Source organism: Sitophilus oryzae, unplaced genomic scaffold (assembly GCF_002938485.1).
Source record: "Sitophilus oryzae breed Bouriz unplaced genomic scaffold, Soryzae_2.0 scaffold_172_pilon_pilon, whole genome shotgun sequence".
Taxonomy (NCBI): domain Eukaryota; kingdom Metazoa; phylum Arthropoda; class Insecta; order Coleoptera; family Curculionidae; genus Sitophilus; species Sitophilus oryzae.
The window spans coordinates 9,110,955-9,137,731 of NW_022146424.1; the positions used below are offsets into that span (position 1 = coordinate 9,110,955).

Sequence of the window (26,777 nt, forward strand, 5' to 3'; positions counted from 1 at the left end):
GTAAGTGATAAAGAAATAAAACCAGTGGCGTAGCGTGGCGTCAATACAATGGAATGTAATAAGTGACTACAATTAACATTTTACCAACACAATACAGTTTTTTTTATTAAAGGCTTTAATTTTGAAGTTACAGGTTAACAAAAATATCAGGGTAATAGTTATTTTTTATACAAGACGATAAAATTGTATTTCATCGTCGACCGAAAAGATTAATTCACGAGTGATGAAATCGCGAGTGAATTAATTTCGGGAGACGATAATGCAATTTTATCGTCGTGTATAAAACCATATTTTTTTCCATAGCGAGTTACGTTTTAAAAAATATTCAGAAATTATTATTTGAAGGAATTTATTACGAGTAGAAAAAATATTGTGCTGGGTTGGCGTTGGTTTCTATGTAATTTCACAAATAAAGAAAGCTGTCTCTTTAGTTGTCAGTTTTGAGTCAATATTTTTTAATTCTTTTTCGTGTCGATTGCTGATTGAATCGGAGCCAGAAATGGCTCAAAACGAAATAAGTAAATTACCAACAGATATTCAGGCGGAGGCGACAAACACCATATCCAAACTACTTCCATTTAAACCCCGAATAACTTGAAAATGAATAAAATGAAAAGGAATATAAAAATGTTCAAAAATGGAAGCAATTAAAAAACGTGCGAGAGGAAATAAAGTTTTTGACCTATCCTCGCTGTTAAAGTATCATTTAATCTACCATTGTGGTTAAAGTACTATTTTATCTACTTTTTTAAATAGATATAAAGCAATTTTAACAGTTGCTATGGAAAAAAACAATCAAACTAATTTTATAAAAGAACTGAATTTAAGTCGAAAAAATCAAAGCTGTGAACATATGTTTTAGATAAAATAGTAGACAAAACCAGCAAAAAAGTTTGTCGAGTGCCCTACAACTTACAACCACATAACCAGTGTTCTCTTTTATAAACATTTTCATTAAACTGACGAATACACGATTTTAATTTAGTATTAATATTCAAAATATGCTTTGGAGTGTAAAATCGTTATTTTTCGGGCTTACTCAACCGGGTCTCACAATGCAAATTCACCTCAAATATCCATTTAGTTGGTCATTGGCAAGCACTCTCTCATTGTACATGAAAATAACAAAACAAACATTTACTGATCTGGATAAAATTGATAGTTAAATAGTAAGACTCACCCGGGGGTACTCCGCCCCCTAGCCACTGACATCACTGACATTCTATTCAATATATCCCATTCCATATCTTCCATCTAATTCAAATATTATTCGGATCTATTGGTTAATAATCTTCAACAACTAGCTAGTGTCACCTGAAATAGTATAAGGGCTTCCCCCGGAAGCAAATCTGCCGCTAAACAGATTCGCATCCCAATCGATGGGGCTAATTGGGGTCCCCACACAACACTCCAGCGGTATCAATCGAGAAGCAAGAGAGACCTCAAACTCTCAAGACCATCCTCGAAGGAACGACGTCACTAGAGGTTTTCTACTTCCATAGTCAAAAGACTCGCTACTTCCAAATGTCAGCTCTGTGACAAAACACAACACTACACAGCCGGCCTATCAACAACTGACTGACCTGCCGCCTGCCGAGCTAATCCTCCTCTTACATCACAATTTTACCTGATCACAAATATTTACATCGCTTGCCAATGAATCATACTGTTTCCTCTAATCGACTTTCAAATAGAGTGTTTTAGCATTACTAAATAAATAAATAGAGAGTTTCCGAAGGAATGCATATTGTTTATTAGAATAGTGAATAAATAAAAGCATTATTATGATCAACTTATTTTCCAAGTTTTACAGGAGGTCTTTTTTCAATATTTTTTAATTTTTCTGAATACACAATAGTATACTGAAGGATGATTGCAAAGTTATTTCTATTTTACAGCCGCTCTCAGAATCGGTTATCGCGACGCGCGACGGTATTTTTTATTTTATACAGCGAACAAAATGCGTTTAAAAAATTACATCACCCACCGACTAAAACAGGGAACGGGAGACGTAATCGCGGCCGGAAAGTTCGCTGACCCCGGCTTGCGTTCGGTGGCGTTCAAGATGTAACGACAGTCGCATAATTGCGCTGTCGATATATTTTTATTTTTAGCGTTTAGCGTAGGTCTTAGTGGGTTGTCTATAAAGCTCGACCAATACACACATTAAGTAATTGAAATTGAATTTAATTATTTGAATTAATTTGTGATAATATATTGAAGGGATGCGACGCATCACCCGTATCAATGGAAGCTTAGCCACTGGAGGTTACTCGTACTCATCTCAACATATATATTGTAATCCATAAAATTATTTACCAGTGAAAAGTTTTTCGAATGCTTGTCTAGGGGTCTAATAAGTTAAATGTTTCTATATTGTCGTAGGTATCCTTGGATTCTCCTTAGCCTCCTTGATCCTTTTAACCACACAGGCATCTATAGTAGGATATGCCTTCACGTTTGTAGACAAGAATATTGACCAGGAGATGACCTATGAAGAAATCATCAAGCTTAAAGAAATCCGTATAGTAAAGTGTATTAACGAATTGCAAGAAATATATAAGTTCGTATATACTCTCTTAATATTTTTTTTTATATTCTTAATACAAACATTGTTTTAGTTGTGCTTATCTGCTAAATAAGATATCAGCAAATGCAATGTTGCTGCAGATTTCGTTTCTTTGTATGACAATATGTAACGTAGCTTACTGCGCTGCAACTGTAAGTTATTTACAAGGTGTCTACTTTTTGTAATACCAAATTAAAGATGATACAAAACTTTATTTATTTTTGGTTATACTCTACATAAAATTCTTTGAATAAGAAGACTAAGGAAGGAGCATAATGCTATCCATGTATTCATGCATGGTGGGCGGAAAAGCCACCATAAAAGCTCTCTAGGGTGGGGATCCTTGCCAGTTCTGTTTGACGATTCATTTGACACATTTGAATTTGATTTGTAATTTTGTGGATTTGTTAGTCTTTACGGAGCTTATTTTATGTTATTTATTATTTATTCTACTACTGATAGTTGTATAAAGGTAGTAAATCTAGATGGAAATTGTGGCAGAACTTAAATTAACAGTGACACTATCGCGATTTATCGAAAAAGACTCTAAAATAGTTGGTTGTGTAGCGTGCGGTAGATCTCGGCAAAAATTGAGTGAAATAATGGAACAACTTTTCGCTAGTAAGTGACTATACAATAATATACATACGTGTTGTAAACCGATCATTTATGAAATTCACTTAAATTAACTAAATTATATATTTTTCTTGCATTTTAGCTTTTATTTATTACTTGTCAAAGATTAGATGTCAAAGAATTTAGATACGTTAATTTGACTTACCTGCTTCAGTAGCGTATCGGATGTTTGTGTTAATAAATACTTATTATAACTCATCTATTTTTATTAGAATTATATATTTTTATAACAATTTTAATAACTACCAACATTTATTCACAACGTAAAATAAAACAACAAATTATTGAGTCTACCCCACGTCTACCCTACATCATAGTTTTACATTTTTTAAATAAAATTAGAACGACACTGATAAACCGGAATTTAAGTCGGCCATATTTGAGGCCCATCGCGGTGTACCTAAGATTTTTGATATGCTCCTTCCTTAGTCTTCTTATTCAAAGATAAAATTGCTACAAAAAATGCCATATTTATAATATATTTGAAGGGTAAAGGAAAAAACCGCCATTGTCAATTTTATAGTAATTTTTAAGTAGGTAATCAACATTAACTCTGAAACACATGCTAAATTGTAATTGAATATAACAAACAATATCCAAATAATAACGCATACAGTAATCCTTAACCTGGTAGGTATTTGGCAACATTTAATCAGTTTATTCCCCTTATCCTTCATTTATTATCGCTAAAGGGGTGCAAGGGGTATTGAAGCGATACATATAGCCTAGCTTACCCAAAAGTCAACCTCACCTTCACGTGGTGCACCCTGTTTACACAAACGAGGCTCTGACGTCCGAGTATAGGCGGTATAACCTTATACAACCCTCAGACCTACCATCTTCTGGGGAAATGGAGTAATAAAATACACCTAGCCGGCCGAGAACGTAGCACAAGGGAACTATCGTCGCAGTCCTCACTGTGCCATAGCCATCCCGTGCTACAGTTGCAGCCAAAACTGTGCGGCAGCGTAACCGCCACAGTTAAACCTTTTCACGCAGCTTACACACAGCAATGATGGAACATTCGAGTGGGACAAAATTATCGTCCGGAGGTAAAATACCCCTCAATCGGATCTCCGGGAGGGTGCCTACTCGAGCGTATCATCGGAGAAACAAAAACATCAATGTTTCACGTTCGCGGCGTGGAACGTCCGCACTCTACTGGACAAGATAAATTCAAATCGACCAGAGAGAAGAACAGCACTGGTCTCACAGGAACTCCACCGATTAAATATAGATGTTGCCGCTCTAAGCGAAACACGCTTTGCAGATGAAGGTAGTCTCACTGAGGAGCATTACACCTTCTTTTGGAAAGGTCATCCCGCAACACACAGGAGAATTCATGGTGTAGGCATTGCGATCAAAAACGAAATCGCCACCAAGTTAACAGAAGTACCTATTGGTGTCTCCGAACGTCTTATGACCCTAAGGTACCCCATATCAGACAAAACTTACGTCAACATCATTAGTGCCTACGCTCCCACCCTTGAGCAATTATAATCCCCACCATGATATATGGGAGCGAAACCTGGGCGCCTTACCGCCGACACATGAACGCATTGAACAAGTTGCAACAGAGACACCTTAGACAACTCTTAAGAGTCCGGTGGTTCCATCATGTCTCAAACGTATCGGTCCTTGAAAAATCTAACTGCGAGAGTATTGAAGTCATGGTCACAAAATCCCGCTTAAGATGGGCTGGTCACGTATGCAGAATGCAAGAAAACCGCATACCAAAATCTCTGCTTTACGGTGAGCTTGTGGACGGTAAGAGGAGGCCGGGTGGACAACTGAAAAGATACAAGGACATTTTCCACGAAAATTTAAAGGGAATTAACATGCAGAATGAGTGGGAAAAAGCAGCTCACAATAGAACTCAATGGAGAAGGGTTGTAAACTCAGTTAACAGCGGCAACCAAAAAGTAGAGAGGCAACAAAGCAATGAGATTTTTGAATGTCCGGAGTGCGGTAGGCAGATAACATCACGTATCGGGCTTTTCAGTCACAGAAAAGCTCATGAAAGAAAACGCCTTGCGTGACCATTTTCTTTATGTGTGTCGAATACTCGTCAGCGAGTAACGGCTGTATGTATGTATGTATGTATTATCGCTAAAAGCCTCCATAGAAGCTCAGTTTTTACGCAGAGATCGCCTGTGCAAACCTGATTTGTGCAGGCCTTTGGTCAGATCTGAACGAAATCAGACCCTGCTTGAATTTGGCCTGCGCAAACTTCGAAGCCTGAACATGTATTGTTCAGTTTATATTTGTTCAGTGCATCGACAAAATTCAGTCTGTTATGAACTTGAAACAAAATATCGAACTTAAATAAACAGTTTTTATGTCAATTTATTAAATCGAAATGGAAAAGGTTGCCTTGTTTATGGAATGTAAAAATAAAGATAACATCAGTGACCGGAATATTTTTTATTGCACAAGCGAGACAGAATTGTATCTCTGGAAGCCATTTATAGTGTAGAAAAAATGTTCGTATAAAACTACACATGTATAACAGGCAGTAATACAAGTTAAACACAAATTGTGATGAACTGCCGAGAAACACTGTCCTGGCTGCGTCAAGGCGGGGCCACTCTGTGGCAACCAGGAAGCGGACAGACTCGCCAAAGAGGGGACCAGGGCAGAGGCCGTGGCAGATGACCCACCTCTTGTGACGATCAACACACTGAAGAGAAAGCTATAGGAACTACCATCAAAATCAAGCAGCCACAGACGTGGCAACACGGTGAGGACTGCGCTACAGCTCGAAGACTGTGGCCAGTGGTCGATAACAAAAAGGCAAAACAACTACTAAAGCACAAAAAGAACATAGTACGCATAATTGTAGGTGTCGTCACTGAAAAATCTTGTGAGATGGAAAATTTCCAATGACGACTACTACAGGAATGCGGAGAAAAAGAAGAAACCATAGAGAACCTCCTGCACCACTGCCCGGCACTGGAATACCGACGCTTTAAAACTTTTGGGCATGGTTCTTTGGAGGGACTAGAGGAAGCAGCAGAATGTGCAACAGAAGCCACCATCAACGAAATCGAGTTTATAAAGAGTTGGAAGTACTTTAACGCAAAGAAAGAATGAGAGGAAGGGTTGGTACAATAATAGAGGGATATCGAAATGTGCATAACCTAACCTAACAGGTTAAACTGCGCAAGATGGCCTGCACAGTCAGCCTGTACTAAAGAACAGAGCATCTATGGCGGCTACAAATTAACCAACCATTCATTTTTATTTTGTAACCATATTTTCAGGTGACATCAGGCAGGGATCTATTTAATTTATCCTGTGTATCGAGCGTAGTCTTAACGCTAAGTTTCTTCATGTGTTGGTTTCACCAAGAATTTACCATAAAGGTATAAGTAGAACATATTATATCAATTTTCATTTAGTTTTTTCATCAAAACAATCTGAAGAATTCTAATTTATAATTCTATATTTTTGAAATCGGTTTGTAAAGGTTTTAAACAAATTCTTTAATTTTTTCATCAAATTTCGTCAATAATTCTAATTTAATTTTTATTTATGGTTAAATGAGTTCATCATAAACTATTTCAGAACAAAAAGTATTAAATGCTTCAATTTCATATTAGAAAAACTTATTGAATATAATATAAATATACAGGGTGTTTCAAAAAACATGTGCGAACTCTCGTGGGGAGATTATTCACGTAAAAATAAGACGTATTTTTCATATCAACATATATATAGGTCTGATTCTGCTTTGTTTCGTAGCTACAGGGTGTTAAAGTATTAATATTTTATTGATTTATTATAATTTTCTTCCAAGTACTTGTTAGTTACTATAAATGCGACATAGTTTAAAGCTAAAAAAGTGTTGCAATATTCATCAGGGACGTACATATGGGTTACCGATGGAATATATTTCTAAAAAAAGCATGTACGCCACTGGCTTTTTTTTCTCTTGTTAGCGAAATAGTGTTAGCAGTTTAATGCCGATTAAAAGTTGTTTCTTGATATTTTGTCGATTTCGGTCTCCTTGATGAGATAAACGCAATTTTATTAATTTCCTTTGATCCAAGTCTAATAGCAACCTGTAAAAAAATAATATCATTAACTTGCGAAAGTTTTAAATAAGTACTCATTAATTCCTCATCAAAAAATATGGAAAAAAGTTCCAATAAATATGGGTATGGAAATGCATAGTTTTAGAGTTATAAGACGTTAAAACTTTTTAAAATTAGATTTTTTGTAATTATCTCAAATACCATTTTTTATTTGAAATTGCTGTATATTGGACTAATAGTAATAATAACTAATAGTAATAATATTTAATAATAAATTAGGTAAAATATATAATTTATTAATTTTATTTTTATTTTAATTTTATTAATTGTGATTAATAACATTGCGTTTATCTCATCAAGGAGACCGAATTCGACAAAATATCAAGAGAAAACTTTTATGTTGATATCAAAAGAAAAAAGTCAGTGGCGCACATGTTTTTTTTTAAATATTCCAGTGATAACTAGTCATGGGAAAAACCGATTAATTTCAATAATCGAGTATAGTCTATAAAATGAATAACTTTGAATTTTGACCGTTATTTTTTACCAACATGGTAAATATAAAATCCCTCTGTCAAAAAAGTTACTGATATTCTTTAAATTGAGTGCCTGAACGAATCAGATAGGTAACTCTTTTTACTTTCGTGAAATAGAAAAGGAAAATAATAAAACAAGTGACAGTTCTTCCTCTTCTTGCAAAAATCAACACAAAATGTCATGATTCTCAAAAGTAAAATGTCATCAGCTTTTGACATTTCTAAATATCAGACCAATGCCGTATCTAATAGAACAGCCTCGGAGCGAGATTTATGACGTCACGCTAGTTAGATACTACGGATTAATAAATATGTTGTAGAATACATGGAAAACATAATTATTCCTCGTATTTTTGGTTTGTATTTTTAAAATGATATAGTTTACATGAAATATACGTAATATACAGTTAATAAATACAATATATATATATACCTATTTATAGTAATAAATACTTTGGCAAATAAACTATGAACCACACAAATGCAGCAAATGTTTTACAATATACAAATAATGAATAAGTACATAAGATAATGGGTAAAATGTAAAATATATTTTAAATTTTGGGGTTGTCGATCTAATCTAACAAAAAACATTCAATATCTACTAATAATGATGTATTATTATTTGCATTCACAAAATTTATATGTATATTTTGCAAGTCTCTATAATGTTCGAAAAATTATATTTGCAAATAATACAATATCATAGAAAAAATGGCGTCAGTGATGGCCATGAAATAAAGATCGCTGTTATTTTATATGTAAAATTATTCTAAAATTTTTGATTTTCTTAGGATAAATTTTGTGAATGCAAATAATAATACATCACTATTAGTAGATATTGAATGTTTTTTGTTAAATTAGATCGATTTTCAAACCCTAAAATTTAAAATATATTTTACATTTTACCTATTATCTTATGTACCTATTCATTATTTGTAGGCATACCTATTCATTATTATAAATATGTATATATATTGTATTTATTAACTGTATGTTATGTATATTTCATGTAAACTATATCATTTTTAAAATACAAACCAAAAATACGAGGAATAATTATGTTTTCCATGTATTCTAAAACATATTTATTAATCGGTAGTATCTAACTAGTGTGACGTCAAAAATCTCACTCCGAGGCTATTCTACTAGAGACGGCATTGCGTCAGCATGGCCGCAAGTTGCTAACCTAATAAAATTAACACTAGAAAAGCCCGCGGGAACTGTCAAATTCAAAGTTATTCGTTTCACAGACTATACTCGAGTTTCAAGCGATTTCAATAATTGATACTCGATTATTGAATCGAGCGAAATATCGCTCGTATTTAAAAATACGGTTTTTCGGCCGTCGCTTGTTGCTTGTACTCCAAGCAGTAAGTTGCGTGCGCAGAGCACATATTCTTTCGGTGCTGAATGGCAAGTCGCAAGTGACGAGCGATTCGCTTGATCGCTTGATTTAGGTCGTAAAATTTTGTCACTCAGATACGCAACGGATAACGTAAGTATAAATTTGCTACCTGCAATGTAGGTAAAAAATTCCCTCGGTTTTTTATCGAGTATGTCACATTAAAATCGGATTTCAATCTATTTCATTCATAATCGAGCGATGTCGATTATTTCAATAATCGAGTACTCGAGCGAATTTTCGCTCGAGTTATCTCATCACTAGTGATAACCCATATGCACGTCCCTGATGAATTTATTGACACTTTTTTAGCATTAAAATATGTAGCACTTATAGTAACTTTTACCCTCAAAATTTCATTCAAATCAATAAAAGGACTTGAAAGAGAATTAAAATAAATCGAAAGATTATTAAGACTTTAACACCCTGTAGCTACAAAACAAAGCAGAATCGGACCTATATTATATGAAAAATAAGTCTGATTTTTACGTGAGGAATCTCCCCACCAGAGATGGCACATGTTTTTTGGAACACCTTGTATAATATTGTCAGCCATATTAGACTAACTTAAATTATAAAAAAATAAAATGGCTTAGAATTTATAAAAAAGAAAATCTATATTTTCAGGTTATGGAAGTATCCAAATCGGTACAAACCCTGAATTGGATAAGTTATCCAGCGAGATTACGGATGACACTGAAATTTTTAATAGCGCGTCTGGATAAACCGTTTTATTTTACTTTGGGACCATGGCAACCAATTACCACAAACACATTTATAGCAGTACGTAACATTAACGTAATTTTGTTAATGTATTTTTATTCGCGTATTATAAAAAAAATATTAAAATTGTGTGTTAAAAATTATTAAAAGCATCTTATATTTTTTTCTCTTTTTTGTATATTTTGAACATAAAATTTTAGAGAATCATTATATATTTTTTTTAGATGATCAAAATGTCATATTCAATCTATGCACTAATCACTACGAGGGCTGACAAAATTCAATGAGCGAAAAAAAATCGTAATTGCACGTGTCACACATCACAAAAGTAAAGTCTACAAAAACGAAAATTACGAATCTAATGAATTATATTTAGGGACGTATTGTACTTGTACATGCACGTCAGAATTGAATTATTAGTTATTATTACATTAATATAATATTACTATTAATAACCAACTCTGGTCATGAGGGGCAAATATTTGAATTAGCAATAAACACTTATGAAACAGCACATAGTTTATAATTTGTTTAATACTTTAATAATAATTTAAGTTATTAAAACATATTTATTAAATATTAATGTAGAGTAATAAACATATTCTAGAATAAAGCATTTTAAAGATTTAAAAGCTCGATCATTTAATAAAGCCACAGCTTACTCACTCGACAGCTAGGCAACTCACGACGATTTACCATGGAACACTTCGTACCTATACTTCGATACGCATCGCTTATTAGCCGGAGAGCTGGCGACATATTTAGAGAACATATTTTAGGCAAGTTAGAATAACAAAAAAAAAAATAAAGTTTAATAACTTGTGAACCCAGAATCCTAAGTCTGGCTGGGGGGTTGGGGATATTTCGCTACTGCGCAACCCATAACATTTGCAAAAAAATAAATCCAAAAAACATTCTTTAGGCAACTTGAAATTTGTTTATTCTTAAATTTTAGCATCTATTTAACCTAGAAATAAGTATGCCAGACCCTTTTTTCGGGTTTAGAGTGTAATAATTAAACATATTTGGAATGGTCGGGGTCCATTTTGGGTTGCGCAGTAGCGAAATACCCCCAACACAGTTCACCAGTTAATAAACTATAGGTACATTTTTAGTTATTCTAGCTTGCCTAAAATATGTTCTCTAAATATGTCGTCAGCTCTTAGGATATTAGTGTTACTACATTTAACGGTGGAGACCATGAACGATCTCCCGCCCGCGGACCTGAATTAATGTACCTACTTGACATTTTTTCACGATATTTCGCATTATACAATGAGCTGTACCCGAAATCTATAGATTTGACACGATTTATTGACTTAACGAACATCAAAATGAGTGGTAAAATCAAATAAAATAGAACCACTAGGTATATTGACCAGTACAAAAAAGTTTATTGACATTAGCTTACTTACTTCTGATACAGCATTAATTTTTTAACCGTTCTCGAAAAAAAAATCTTAACTCGAATTCACAATAAAACGCACATCCATGAATAATAAAACGCACATATCACTATCCGTCAAATTGAGAACACTGCCAACCTACAGAAAGAATTTAGGGGAATTCCCTAGGCATAACTTTTGAATTTCCCTCAACTGAGTTGTCATGTTTAAAGTGGGGTTGCAACCTGTCATATTTATTCTGAAAATGGGAGGAATTTCCAAAAGTTCAGTTCGATCGAGATTTCTGGTGAGGATTCGAGGGCCCCCTGAGCTTGAGACCCCCCGGGGCACTGCCACGCCTAGCCTCTAGGTAGCTGCGCCACTGCCTGTATACGGTTAGTCTGTTATACATGTTTAAAGGCCGGGACACACCTATCATGCACGTTTTCGATCCGACTATGAGAGGGAAATCGTACGTTATTTTAACCAGCGTAGTTTACACCTTTCCGATACGTGATTCATCCCTGCTCCTACTCGACTCCGTTCCTGCATCCGTTCGTGTTCCGATTGTCAGTCTATTCGTCGATGCCGGCTGTGGGACGAGTGTCGTTTTGCACTATTTTGTTTATTCTTGTTTTTGCTATGTTATTTTAATTTTTTTACTAAAATAATAAAAAATGTCAACAATAAAACCGCAGGAACTAATTGAAGAAGTAACCAGACCAAAGAGCAGTACCGAAACTCCGACTACAAAGACATGAAATCTGCGTTTTTGGCTGTTCTCTATAAAACCTTTCTCATTTTTCTCACCTTCTTCTCCCAAACAAAGTGCCACCATGGCCAAATCACTGTTGCTAAAATTATTAAACATTTTGCGCACACGACTTCATGCGATGATTGTTGAATCAAGACGATTGTATCCAGCCGAAGCCCGAAATCGTGAAGGAGTCGGAAGCATATATGACATGTGTGTACTCACCATTTCCGATCCCACAGCGATCCGCTTCTGGGGCAAAATCGGACTGGAGCCGGATCGGAAACGTGCATGATAGGTGTGTCCCGGCCTTAAGGGTGGCTGCAACGACACGCGACGTCCCGTAATCCTGCTGTTGAAACAAAACTTATATATTTTGCAGATTTATTACAGATTTTTATATATAAAAACCGTTTGTCTTGTCTTAATAGCAGGATTACGGGACGTCGTTGCAGCCACCCTAAGCAGTGTATTTATACAGGGTGAGTCTTAAATAAGTGCAAATATTTTCAGGTGTGGTATATTTCGACCACACGTCTATGAGGTTTTTTTCGCAAGAAAAGATGTTGAAAATCGTACATTTTCTTTTAAATTTCCTTGTATATTTTTCGAAAACTTTTTAGAACTGTCACGGTATAATTTCTTAATCTCTGATATTACCAAGGGATGGAAATACAGAAAAAAGCCGGTGGCTTTCAAAACTTTTCCAAAAGAATTATTTTTTTTTAATTTTCAAACTTAAATAACTCGCTTATTTTCAACTTATTTGAAAAATGGTAAAGAGAAAATATGTTTCTTTTATCGAGATATACCAGCCCTGAAAATATTTGCACTTATTTAAGACTCACCCTGTATAATGCATAAATGTAAGTAATATTGTATAATTGTAGTAACACCACATCTACGTCACAGCATGGGTTCCTTAGCCATGGCCGAAGTTAAGCGCCGATATACCATGTAGGAAATTGGACGGGTGAATGTCTGAGAAACTCCGTCATGGCTGTTGTTCCGAGGCAAGAATTTAAAACCTATTTACAGTACATCTGCTGGATCTGTGTCTATGAAAGGAATGCGGACAAAAAACATTTAAATAAACAGCAATATATTTTATACGTCGATTTGACGAGTGCGTCACCGCAAATCGCTCCGCCCACTCATTTTATTGGCTACTTGCAAATTTGTTGAATTTTTATTGATGGGACGCGTCGTCTATTTTTTTACGAAAAACATCGAGAGAATATCGTTTCCCCTCTCACGGATACCCCGTAGCTACAGAACGGACAGACGTACTGTACGTAGACGTTACGTTTTTTTTAAGTGCGAGGTTCATAACCCGCATGAAGAAAATAGACTTTAAAATTTCACCCTGACAGGAAAAACAAGATGTTAATAACTTAAAATGCATCACTTATTATTTTTTAAATACATTTAATCACATCTTCTCTTGCAATCGCTGAACTGTCATATAATTATTACGTTTAGAACAAAGATAATCTAACAATTAGGTACTTGGTGAGTTTTGTTACCTATATATTTATTTCCCAATTACCAATAACTCGAACAATAGAAAATATATTAATTATTAATACTAAAAAATGTAATATAAGAACATGATCCACATTGATTTTTTAATAAAATACAATTACATATATGCACTCACATGACACTCACTATGCTTCAATACGCGGATTTTTTTGAATTTTACCAAAAAGTCTGTAAGTTTTTCTTTTTAATACCACCCGAGAACCCGATTTTAAGGAAGATGTTTTGGGTTTTTGCCCCAGTTCATTTCCTCTTGGTTTTCTGCACCCCAGTTATGGAGTGTACTCAACTTATACTAGGCGGTACTGGTGATTTTGGTAGAGACATCTTAACTTTTAGTGTATTTTCAATGCATACCTTGGGGGTAATAAGGTACAAAATTATGATATATATTAATCTAACGGCGCATTTTCACGACTCGTCTACTTGGCAAGTATTTTTTATTGGCATACGTGGTCTGGCGAGAATGCGGCGTAGTTCCTGTAATAAATAACTTAGAAATTCTGTATAGGCTTGGTGTATTCTTCGCCGGTGCTGCCACCGCCGGAGAATATCGTAAATACTGAATACATACAAATACAGGGGTTTAAATGGCGAGTAAACGACAAAAATTAGTATTTATATATTTATTTTAAAAGTGTTAATTTGTAGAAAGTATAATTTGTAGAAATTCTAAACAAAAAAAAGGTAATATTTTGATATCTTCAGAAGGTCTAACTTGCATTATAATTTATTATTCCAGTTAAAAAAAATTAAATGAGTTTAACTATATGGTAGCGAGCACCAGTTCTCCTAGTGGAGCATATTGGAGTTATTTCGGCTATAACGACATTTTTTAAAGGTAGGTACATAATTATAATTTTAGAAGATGTTCATAAAACAATTAAAAGTAGACCATTAATATTGCAAATTATATTTCATCCTCTAATAGTATGTCTATTTAATTTTTTGATTCTGTAACGAGCACTTTGTTTACTCACTTGTTTCGTCGAACTTCTTGAATCCATTTTTGCTATTGATTAAATTGGTGTGAGAAACTAGGAAACTATAAAATGTTGTTTCGGAAGAGTTGAATATCCGGAAAAGTTGAGTTATTGAATGTTATTGCACACAACAACGCCCTAATTACGCACCCCTTTACGTGATAACATTTTTTCGGCAATTTTATTAACACTAGAAATTGTCACAACCACAACACGACGCGTAGTTCGAATTCTTTTTCACTTATTTTTTACTACCCGAAACAGCGTTACATCACACAAATCTCGTACCTGAGTGTTTTAGTTCCAATATCTGCACTAGCAAAAAAACAAAATACTTAAATATTGTGACAAAACCACCATTTCAATATTATTTTAATGCGATCAACATGACGGCGCGCGGCGGCGTGAACTATATATTGATAATTTCTGATTTCTGCCATAGAGTGCGCTGCGGTCGGAATTTGTTAAAATCAACTAAAATGCACCAAGCCTATGACGCACCATGACCTTGTATACAATTACAAATATTTGTCAAGTACACGTGAGAACGCGCTTTAATACCATACAATAAAAAAAGGCGTTAAAGACGGCTGGGGAATGAGAACCTCATTACTTGGCCCATATTTTTTTAAATTTTTTAATAGCGCTAACAGCCAGTTGGACTTAAGAAGCTTGTATTTATTTTTATACGAATAAAATTGATTGTTAAATGGTGTAGTTTAAAATTCAAAAAAAAATAATTTTTGCAAAATACACTCAGATGCAAAAAGGACAACGGAGAGATTTTTGGTCAAAGTTAAAGTGTTACATTTTTGTTATTTTTAACCCTATTTTAATGATTTTTTTAGCAAACTGTATATTGTAATTATGTCATCTACTTTAATTCGTAAACTCAGTTTTTTATAAACATACTAAAGTGTATTATACCTTACCTTACCTTTACTAAAGTGTATTATACCCCTCGATTAACCTTGTATAATATGCCAAGTACTAACTTGGCATATTATACAAGGTTAATCGAGGGGTTGTTTTTTTACCATAACTTTAAAACCCCTGTGCAATAATTTTGTGTGTAAGTTTTCCTAAAATATAATTTTACGGTCAGAACCATGTCTCCTCAGCATTTTATTTTTTGGATCATATCAATGCACGCCTTGGTTAATTTTTAAGAGCGAAATGAACTTGCCACCAACAATTTGCAATGTTTCATTTATCATTTCTTTTTAAATATGACAAGGCGGCTTTGGTCATTATTGTGAACTATAATAATATACTACTATGAACAGCCCATCATGTTCGACGTTTGGGAAATGCTTGGCACTCTTGGTAGAAGGTTTAGAGGTCGCGAAGCGGTACCAGCTTCATTAAATGAACTTCCTTTGGTCCTTAAAGAACAATGGGAAAGCATAACGCAAGATGGTATATGCAGCCTCAATGACAGTATGAACAGACATACAGGGTGTCCCCGGCTGAGCGTGCATTAGAAGTATCTAGAGAACCACAATATCTAGACCAGAGATTTTTTGCACATCATTGTTTCACAACGAGATCTATCGATTAAAAATATTTTCAATATGGCGGCACTTCCGGAAGTACCGGAAGTTGACGACAACTTTCTTATTTTAAATGGGTGTCCCCATTTTTTATTACATACTTAAATTCTATGTCAAATTTTATGAATTTTTCAATTCTTCTATAATTGAAAATGCAAGTGCTGTTTTATGTTAATTTTTAGTGAATGATGTCTAGAGATTAACCCCGCCAAAATTATCATCGATTGTCGTTCCACAGCCGTCTGTGACGCCGTTTTTTTTTTTCGATCATTAATATTTTGATATTTGACATTTTTAAAATTACTACAAGGACGACTTTATGATTGAGTATTCTACAAGAAACCATATAATGATATCAAATTATCATAGAAAATTAATGGTAAGCAGGTGCTTTTTTATAGTCTATCTCTAAAAGCTTGATAGCACCTTCATTATAAATAAATGCAAAAGGCGTTTTATTATGTACAGTGTGACATGCCAAAAAAAGGACCAATTTTATTTTAACGGTATATGTTCTAATGAAATTCTTCACTCTTCTTCGTTAGATGAATAAAAAGTAAAACTATGTAGCAATATATAAATCCAATCAAATCGATCAATATAGTCAATCAATCGATACAGTCAAATATCAGAATTAGCGGCGTAGTTATACATATATTATTCTGAAATAACATTTTAGATTAATCGGAAACTTTAAGGATTTCCATCGTCGAAAGTATATTTTAAGCTCATTTAGAAGACAAACTTTTGATTTTGAACTGTTCAAATTTCCAAGTTTGGAATCATTTCATAGCCGAGTTATGAAAGGAAGGTATTAAAATTAAGTTTTTTCTAGTATCCTTGTTCCTATGTAAACACACAATTGGACAATTTATAAAAAAACAATCAAGTATATGTTAAGGTGCACTATTAAATTTAAATAAAACTGTCTCTACACTACTCGCGAAATAACCCGAAATAGTTCAAGGTTGAATAGTAAAGAGGGATATTCCGTATTTCCTAGGGTTTCCATAAAGGCTGTTGGAAATTCCGGGCAAGTAAACTCAGAGATCCGGACAAATGAACTCTGAAATCCGGACGTCGCGAAAAAGAATAGGATGCAAATAATTACCCCGGAATCAACAAAATATAAACCAAAAAACATTCACTTTCCAGGAGTGCACGAAAAGCAAAAAATTGCAAAAAAAGCAAAGTATAGAAACATGCGTCGGTTAAATAGAGCTGTAGCATCGTAGAGACTAAAATATTCGACAAAGTAACTGAGAAATTAATTCAACTGTAACTGGTAAAATATTTTTTATAATTCAGTTTTATAAATCCGGGCCAGACCGCCCCGGGCACCATAAAAATCCGGATAAATCCGGACATATGGAAACCCTAGTATTTCCTCGCCTAAAGCTCAACGCACACTGAATTCGTACCGGCCGGTCCACGCAGTAAAGAGCTATCGGCAGTTTTCACTTTACATTTTACATAGAAATAAATGGAACCTTGCGCACTCTGAATCGGTATAGACCGGCCAGCAACAGCGACTGCGACCAATCCTAGATATATAGAATCACAATTCTTTTTACAGTTGATATATTATTCGTTACTTAGTCACAAATTTTAAGTCACCGCTGTCGCCGTTTCTGGCCGGTCTGTGCCGGTTCAGTGCGCTGGTTTACATTTATTTCTATATGTGAAAACTGCCGATAGCTCTTTACTGTGTACAGGGTGGTCGAAATTGGTCTGTTTCAATAGAGAAAAACTATTTCCTGACTAGATAGAGCAAAACCGACATAGATGTCATGGGATCGATTTCTGAGACACTTTTAATGGCGTAAACTGCCTGTTGATATCTTCACTGCCAACTGAGATACGGGGCCTTTTTGAATTTTTTACCATTGCCCATAACTTTTTTATTTGGCGGAATAATAAAATTCTGTAACAACGTTCTTAGCGCACTTTTTTAAGCAAAATCCAGTGACGTGGTCATTTTTTTTCTACGTTGGCTCTTTTAGTCAGAAATAATGAAAAACATAATTTTTGAAATGGAAATCATAGTTGGCTATGAACTTAAAAGAATGCTGGTGTTTAACACTTTCCAACGAAATAAAAACACTAAATCACCACAATACCCCAAAACACTTTTACTTTTACACTGGACGCGCGTTTCGCTAACCATGTTAGCATCATCAGCAGATGATTATAAACTAAAGTACAATCTACAAGTTGAGCGTTTATATACTCGCCCAGTGGGCACCGAGTGGGCGTGGCAAAATCTAGCCAACCGAGTCAGAGCCAACTGAGCGTAACAGTTAGATTTCCGCCACTAGAGTAGTAGGAACAAAGAACTTGAAGGAATTGGACCGTTGTCTCTGTTCATACTATCTTTACATTTTGATGCTTTCATATGCATCTAATTGCCTGTAATTTGAGACTTCTTTAATTAATTTTAAATTATTAAGATCTATACAATGTTCTTTATCAACAATATGTTCGGCAACGTTCGTTGATAAAGAACATTGTATAGATCTTAATAATTTAAAATTAGTTAAACAAGTCTCAAATTACAGGCAATTAGATGCACATGAAAGCATCAGAATAAATAAATGTAAAGATAGTATAAACAGAGACAACGGTCCAATTCCTTCAAGTTACTTTATTTTTTTTATCACAATTTAATATTATATATTATTATTAATCTGCATAATTAAAGCTTTTTGAAAAGGTAAGTTAACATTCTATATTAATATTAGTAATTACAATTGAAATCGATACAATCAACAAAGAACAAAACTAAAAAAACGTATTTTTTAAGTGACGAATATAGTTTTCTAAAAAAAAAGATGTTTAAACTGAGCACCTCCTTGTTGAATACACAATAAACATCTTTTGCGCACAGAATTTCAACGATTTATTAGGCGAACTGGTGTAGTATGTCCAAAACCTTGCCAGTAGCCTTCTGTAATTCTTCTCTCGTCCCAATGGTTCTTCCCATATAGATAAGATCTTTTAATTTCCCCCATAAAAAATTCAAAACGAGTTAAATTACAGGACCTAGCAGATCAATATATGGGACCCCTTGTTCCGATCCAATTATCTCTAAATTCTCCATTTTTAGTAGTGCAGTTGTAACCCTGCGTTTTAATTGTATATGGTAATACTAATATAGAATGTTGACTTACCTTTTCAAAAGTCTTTAATTATGCAGGTAAATAATAATACAGAATATTAAATTGTGGTGTCACACAAAATCAAGGCCCGCTTCGATACAAAGAGAAAATAACCTAATATTTCTCTCATTCTTAAAAATAAATACACATAACTTTATATGCCAGCATTTTTTTATATGCCAGCATTTTTTTAAGTTCATAGCTAACTATTATTTCTATTTAAAAAATTATATTTTTTATTATTTCTGACAAAAAGAGCAAATATAGAAAAAAACTGACTACACCACTGGATTGTGCTTAAAAAAGTGCCTTAAGAACGTTTTTACAGAATTTTATTATACCGCGAAATACAAAAGTTATGGGCAATTTTCCAAATAGTAAAAAATTCAAAAAGGCCCTGTATCTCGGTTGGCAGTGAAAATATGAACAGGCGGTTTAAGCTATTAAAAGTTTCTCAGAAATCGAGCCCATGACATCTATATCGGTTTTGCTCTATCTAGCCAGGAAATAAGTTTTCTCTGTTAAAACAGACCAATTTCGACCACCCTGTACTTACCACCGGAGTCGATTTAGTACACATTCTGCTTAACTTTGCCTCATCTCGCCTTACTTTCCTTAGACAAGGAAACATGAAATAACCCTCTCCACCATTCGACTTTGACCTACTTCGCTTTATTTCGCGAGTAGTGTAGTGGCCGTTTTACTCTAAATATATTTTTTTAATCTTTTTAGGCATCCGATAGACAAATACAGAGAAAATGAGATGCGTCAAACTAACAATTTCTGCTCTAGATACCTATTCTTTTTAAATATAACCATTTTTCTAAACTTATTTGCAACATATGTTGTTAATTATTTTGAACCAACGTATGAGAAGTTCAATCCCACAGTGAACGGAACGTCTTTATACAGAGACTATGCTTACGGCTTATGGTATCCGTTTGATACCTCTATTTCCGATGGATTCTACTTACTTGGATTTTTCTATCAGCCTTATGCTTTTTTTTACCTCATGGATAGTCTCGCGTGTAAGTTGATTCTCAGTACTAGTATTCAGGGACGGACTGGCCATATAGTCAGGATGGCGTTTGCCAGCCAGGCCCCAGCCTTCGCGGACCCCCTGTCTTAGGACCTATATGTAAAATAGTTTATTATTAGAGAGTTTTCTTTATTTATTCTATGATAGATTATTTCGATATTGCTAGACTTAAAATCAATTTTAATGTCATATTGTTTGACTATTCTCATAATATTTTCTTAGGTTCCTTTTACATATGAAATAGTCAAGAAAACATCTCCAAGCCATGTCATCTTCCTCAGACATGGTGCACAAATGAGCCGTGTAAATTTACAAAATAAAAGACTATGTTAGTCTAAAAAGATATTTTAATTTATAAATAATGTCCGTTTAATGAACATATTGCAAATAAGAATAAACAACATTAATAATTTAACAATTTAAATTATTCCTTAGGTATTTATACGTTTGAAATAAGTTCAGTTATCTATTTGACATCTCAAGCTCACGTTGTGGCATATGCTTTTGGCTTTGTAGATAAAAATATTGACGAATCTATGTGCTATGAGGGGATAATTCAATTGAAGAAAATACGAATTGTCAAATGTATCAACGAACTACAAGAAATATACAGGTATGTAAAAAGTTTCTAACAAAAATATATCTACAAGCGTTGATTGAAGAAATAAGAAGATCCGGAATCTTATGGGCGATTTCGTGGCACAAAACCTGTTCGAGATGTAGCTGGCGTTAAAATCAGCCTGTCCGAGATTTAGTTTAGTTCTTTGCCACTGCGCGCTGATGGTCGTTTTCAGTGCAGCGGATAGTGAGTGGTGGCCGGAGACAGTGTTGCCAGAACTCGTGCTAGATAGACGGATTTTGGGTACAGTTCGTTAATAATACGGATTTTCTATATCATTAAACAATTTAGTATAATATTATATGATTAAAGAAAGAACAGCGTCAGAGTTGGCTTAAAAGTTATTTTGTTATTTCACGTTATATAAAATATTATTGTAAATGTCAATAATTGTCATTTCCAAGCCAACTAAACGACTTTTTTCGATCATACGACATATTCAGTACCTATGAAAGAATTTTTATTTTTGTTGTTTATTCTGTGTTTGAGACGAATAAATTTTCAATACATAAACGCGGATTTTCCGGAAAAAAAAATGATGCATGACAAGACTTTGTAAATAAAATTAATATTGAACATACCGATATTAATGACGCAATATTTCCACAGTCTCTCCCCTATGAACGTCCCCAGCTTTCAGTAATGAATATTCCACTACATCTAACACCAGCTACTATCACGACCTTACTTCTCCAAGTACATCTGATATGAATATTTCAGAATATAGATCTACTAATACCCCATCATCTGCTTCTACCTTCATTGAATCGGATATAAACCCCAGAAATTTACCTACAGTCGCTATACTTCGGGATAATTTAGGGATGAAAGATTTAAGAAACTTTATAAAGATACTTTAGGCTGCTATTCGAGTCTCCACTTGCCAAGAAACATAAAGTCAAGGCTCAGCGTTCTCTTGGCGATATTGCTATTCCATTTTTTTTTATCTTTTTTAGTAATTTTTGGTGTAATTAAAATTTAGTAAATATTCAAGCGCGCATATTCAAGAGTAGAGTATATATGGGGAAATCAGTCACGTGACCCCATGTATTTCTTATGGACTTCCGGTGAGTAAATTTTCGGTTGGTCCCCCCGTTTCAGTGTGTTTGTATGTGGGGCATGGTGTATGGTGTAGGTTTTTGGGGCCTTGGGCGCGCGCCCCCTTATGGCGGACTGTCGTGTGGGGAGTGTGGGGCCCGGTATACGGAGCGCTATTTGTTAGATTAGGGGGGCGCGCGCGTATGTTTTGTGTGATAGATGTTAGGTGGCGGTGTTGACATATGGCGGAGTTGACAGATGACAGGTTTGACAGTTGATAGGTTTGACAGATGGCGTATGCGTGCACCGTTGTCGGATACACAGCGAAATGCGGCGTTGTCAGATCTCATTGGATTAGTAGATTTGGGGAATTTACATATAACCCATGTTATAAGATTTACATAGCGTACGGTGCTATGGACGGGAAAATTTCCCTAAATTTAGGGAGAAAATGGGGGTTGCCCTTGGTCTCAACTGACTCAATGATGTTGGTCTTTGGTTGCGTAATGTTGCGCAACAAAATGGCGGATGACGTCATAGCTATTTCTAGGAATTTAACTTTAGACTTGTCAAGACTTGTAGTCGTCGTTTTTGTTCCTGTATATAGGAGGAGGAGGAGGAGGAGGAGGAGGAGGAGGCGGAAAATAAAAAAAAACACTGTTTTGGTGTTAGTGCAAATTATTATTTTTTAATACATGTATTTATATAAATGAATAATATGTTACACAATTAAACATTTTTGTGTGTAAAATACACCAAGTAAATAACAAAAAAAAATTATTTAATAATAATATTAGTATGGTAGAGGTACCTACCTACATAATAATATGTCTACAAGAGAGTTCATAAAATAAATTTTTATTAATTTATTATAATGATATAGTACATAGTATATATTTATATAAATGAATAATATGTTACAAAATTAAACATTTTTGTGTGTAAAATACACCAAGTAAATAACAAATTAAAATCTTATTGTACTCTATTACTACTGCTACATCCTATATTTTATATACTTATACTATAGGTTAGTAAGTTACATTAAAGATACTTATATAAAATAGAGGAGAAGTGAGGATACGTGCGCGCGCTAAGATAACATACATAATAGGAAGAAAAATAATACATTTAACAATAATGTATTTACATTTCAGCAGCCGACAACGCGCCGAGCGCCCGACCTTGAACCTGAAACTCGAGAAATCGCCCACGATGACGCACACACTTATAATAATTACCAACTTATACGCGCGCCCCCCCCTAACCTAACAAATAGCGCTCCGCATCCCGGGCCCCACACGCCCCACACGACAGTCCGCCATAAGGGGGCGCGCGCCCAAGGCCCCAAAAACCTACACCATACACCATGCCCCACATACAAACACACTGAAACGGGGGGACCAACCGAAAATTTACTCACCGGAAGTCCATAAGAAATACATGCGGTCACGTGACTGATTTCCCCATATATACTCTACTTTCAAGTAATTATTCATAAATAAGTCGCGTCTGGACATTGATACAAATTACCTATAACAGATGCGAAAGAAAGCGACTGCATCGGAAACCGCTCGGCAAACCCCACACGCCTATTGAGTGGTGTAAATACACCAGTCGTTTAGTCCGGAAACCTATGCTGTGTCGTATTCGCTTGCTGGAATGACATAGTGCGTGGTTATATGTTTCTTTTTAAAAACGGGTGTAGGATTTTTGTTGAACTTTTGAACTGTTATTTCTAAGATTTGGTAATTTGTATATCTTATTTAAAATGGGATACAAATGTGTTTATTTATAAGGAAAAAAAGATATTTATAGTATAAAAAAATTAATTTATTTAACAAAATTTAATGAAAAATGTGACAAAATAGTACCTTTCTATTGGTTCTATCGGACTTTTTTCGACTATATAAATCTTTATTTGTAAACTTTAATACATCAAATATTTTCAATCTAATAAATCATTTAATGATGTAAATAAGAGGAAATTTCTCACATGGGTGGTCAAATTCTATAGTTTTCATTATATCAAACAACCCCTGAGAAATGTTTTCAACTCAAAATGCCTTTAATTATGTTTGACTACATCAATTAAAAGGGTCTTCAAATACATCAATGTGATATTTGTCTAAAATTTGTAAAAGAATCCGAATCTCTGGATAACTCGAAATTATTTACCCATTTAAAAGCCTTTGATCATGAAAGTGGAAAAATTTGTTCATTTTATTTACCGGAAATGGAAAAATTATTTATATTAAATTTTGATGAGTTTTGCACTGAAGAAAACATTCAGAGGCTGTTTGATATAATGAAAACTATAGAATTTGACCACCCATGTGAGAAATTTCCTCTTACTTACATCATTAAATTATTTATTAGATTGAAAATATTTTATGCATTAAAGTTTACAAAAAATAAATATTTATATAGTCGAAAAAAGTCCGATAGAACCAACAGAAAAGTAACTATTTTGTCACATCTTTAATTAAATTTTGTTAAATAAATTAATTTTTTATACTATAAATATCTTTTTTTCCTAATCTCCTACGAACTGATATAATATGACGAGCAATCTATTAAATTACTGTGAGATTATATGCCTCGATAACATATTGGTGCAGATTATTTTCATCCAAACAAATAATAACCCAAACTATTCATTGATGCGGATTGTCTATGAACTCTTTCTGAAGGTCACAGAAACCTGAACGCGTAATTCGGTGTTCTTTCGCATCTGTTGTAGTTAATTTGTGACATTGATCAATAACCCTCCTCTGTCAAAAAAAATTTTGATCGGTATGGGATAACTCTACTATGCGCGCACAAGTGGATCACTTCATTCGTCGAAAAATAAGTTTTTAATTTAAACGGAGCCAAGATTAATACTAAACGAATGCCGTGCGCGTACGCTCAGCTCGTGCGTGCTCAAGTCTAAACGCACCTTTAAGTTGCGTATCTTCCCAATTCTTTCAATCAACGCTACAAGGTTTTTTTTATTGGATACTATAAATATTCTAAATCGTATGTATTTAATTTGTTACTGAGTACCTATAGGATCTGTAGGTTATTTCCAGTTACTATCTCAAATTCTGCATTTTGTCTTCTGTTTTCTTTGTTTATTTTAGATGTGCTATCTATTTAAATAAGATGCTCTCTACTCAGATGCTAGTACAAATTTCTTTTCTCTGTATCATACCCTGCACTCTGATGTATAATGTAGAAGCGGTAAGTCAAAATAGAAGTTATTTTAGAGCTTTACCGTAAGCTAGATGGTGTTTTAGGTCAATTCAATTGGTGAATTTTTCTATTTATCATCTCAAATTGTAGTGATCTTTTCGACGGCATTTGTCATGTGTTGGTACAACCAAGTACTCACTTTGACGGTAACAATATTAACTATTTTAGTATTTATTAAATATTTTTGTTAAACGCTTTGTTTTAGATTATGCAAGTTGAGAATTCTGTAAATAAATTAAATTGGGATGAATATGACACAAAATTACGCAAAATCCTAGTATTTCTAATAGCTAGACTTCAAAAACCATTCCAAATGACTTTAGCAAACTGGGTACCAATTAATATTGCTGCATTTTTAGCAGTAAGTTTCAATATTAAACATAACAATATTATTTAATTTTTTGAAATATTTGGATGGACATCTGACTTTTTCATGCATTCCCAACATATTTTTCTTATTTATTTTTAGATGGTGAAGATGTCTTATTCGGTGTATACATTAATAAAGAATAGTAAAAATGAAGTCCAGAAACAATGAATACAGGCCTCATCGTGAAGACTTTTTTACAAAAAATATTCAAAACTTACTTATCACAATTTTTTTAGTTATACAAAGGTTAAGCTAATGATGATTTTTCAAGCTTTCTTCTTTCCTGATATTGTTCAATAATTAGTACTAATAATATAATTAAATCCAAAAAAAACTTAACGTAAGAGTATAATATATGCACTATAAACCACAAACCACAACTTCTTGTTTTGTTAATCTTTCTTAAATTATTATTTGGCAACAGTATACAATTTCATATAATTTTGTCCGATGGAACTTTTCAGAGTAACCATTCTGAAGCAAATCCGTTAAATATTATTTAATTCGGCATTAAGTAATGCTTGGTTACTGCATATGTTGTTTACTCGATGACATAAAGTTTTAACTATTCTAATTTATATTTTGCATTTTTACACAGAATTTTGCAGAATGGTTTTCCTGAGTATTTGACTAATAAACTGAAATTTCGACACTCAAACTATGCTATAAGGCAGTGTAATAATATGGAAATTCCCAAACATCGCACGGCGCTATATCAGCGTCCGTTCTCCTACCTGGCATCCAAGATGTACAATTCCAACTTGAATCTATACTCTCATGATTTAAAGACCGTTCACTTTCAAATTTCAAAACAAAATTAAAAACATATATGTTATTGAGCTGATATAGAATTACACAATAATTTGATTTATTAATTTTGTATCCTTAACGGAACAATTTTCATTTTTTACTGTTCTTTAAATTATTAAGTTGTTGATTTTTCTTTATCTAAAGTATGTTGTTAATTTTCATTTTTCTTACTCATTTTTTTTCTTTGGATTTTATTTTTTAAGAATGTATTATATTATTTACTTTTTTTATATGCTCGGTTAACTTAACAGCTTGTGACGATCAACACACTGAAGGAAGCTATAGGAAATAGGAACTGCCATCAAGGCCAAGCAACAAAAGACGTGGCAACACCGTGAGGACTGCGCTACAGCTCGAATGATGCCACTGGTAGATAGCAAAAA

General features: G+C 34.0%; 1 protein-coding gene across 1 annotated transcript; it reads left to right on the plus strand.

Annotated features, from left to right (window-relative positions):
- The first annotated feature begins 13,916 nt into the window (after positions 1-13,916).
- On the plus strand, positions 13,917-25,860 carry LOC115881698 (odorant receptor 2a-like). The gene is made up of 8 exons (XM_030899298.1): positions 13,917-13,959; positions 16,803-16,934; positions 20,014-20,309; positions 20,756-20,933; positions 25,103-25,202; positions 25,259-25,360; positions 25,420-25,575; positions 25,684-25,860. The coding sequence occupies exons 1-8, from the start codon at positions 13,937-13,939 to the stop codon at positions 25,750-25,752; spliced, it is 1,056 nt and encodes a 351-aa protein (XP_030755158.1). The 5' UTR covers positions 13,917-13,936; the 3' UTR covers positions 25,753-25,860.
- The last annotated feature ends 917 nt before the right edge of the window (positions 25,861-26,777 follow it).

Coding starts and splice junctions, on each gene's coding strand:
- LOC115881698 (XM_030899298.1), top strand. CDS start 13,937: ATGCATACCTTGGGGGTAATAAG. Junction 13,960..16,802: donor CATACCTTGGGGGTAATAAG/GTACAAAATTAT, acceptor ATAACATTTTAG/ATTAATCGGAAACTTTAAGG. Junction 25,361..25,419: donor ACCAAGTACTCACTTTGACG/GTAACAATATTA, acceptor GCTTTGTTTTAG/ATTATGCAAGTTGAGAATTC.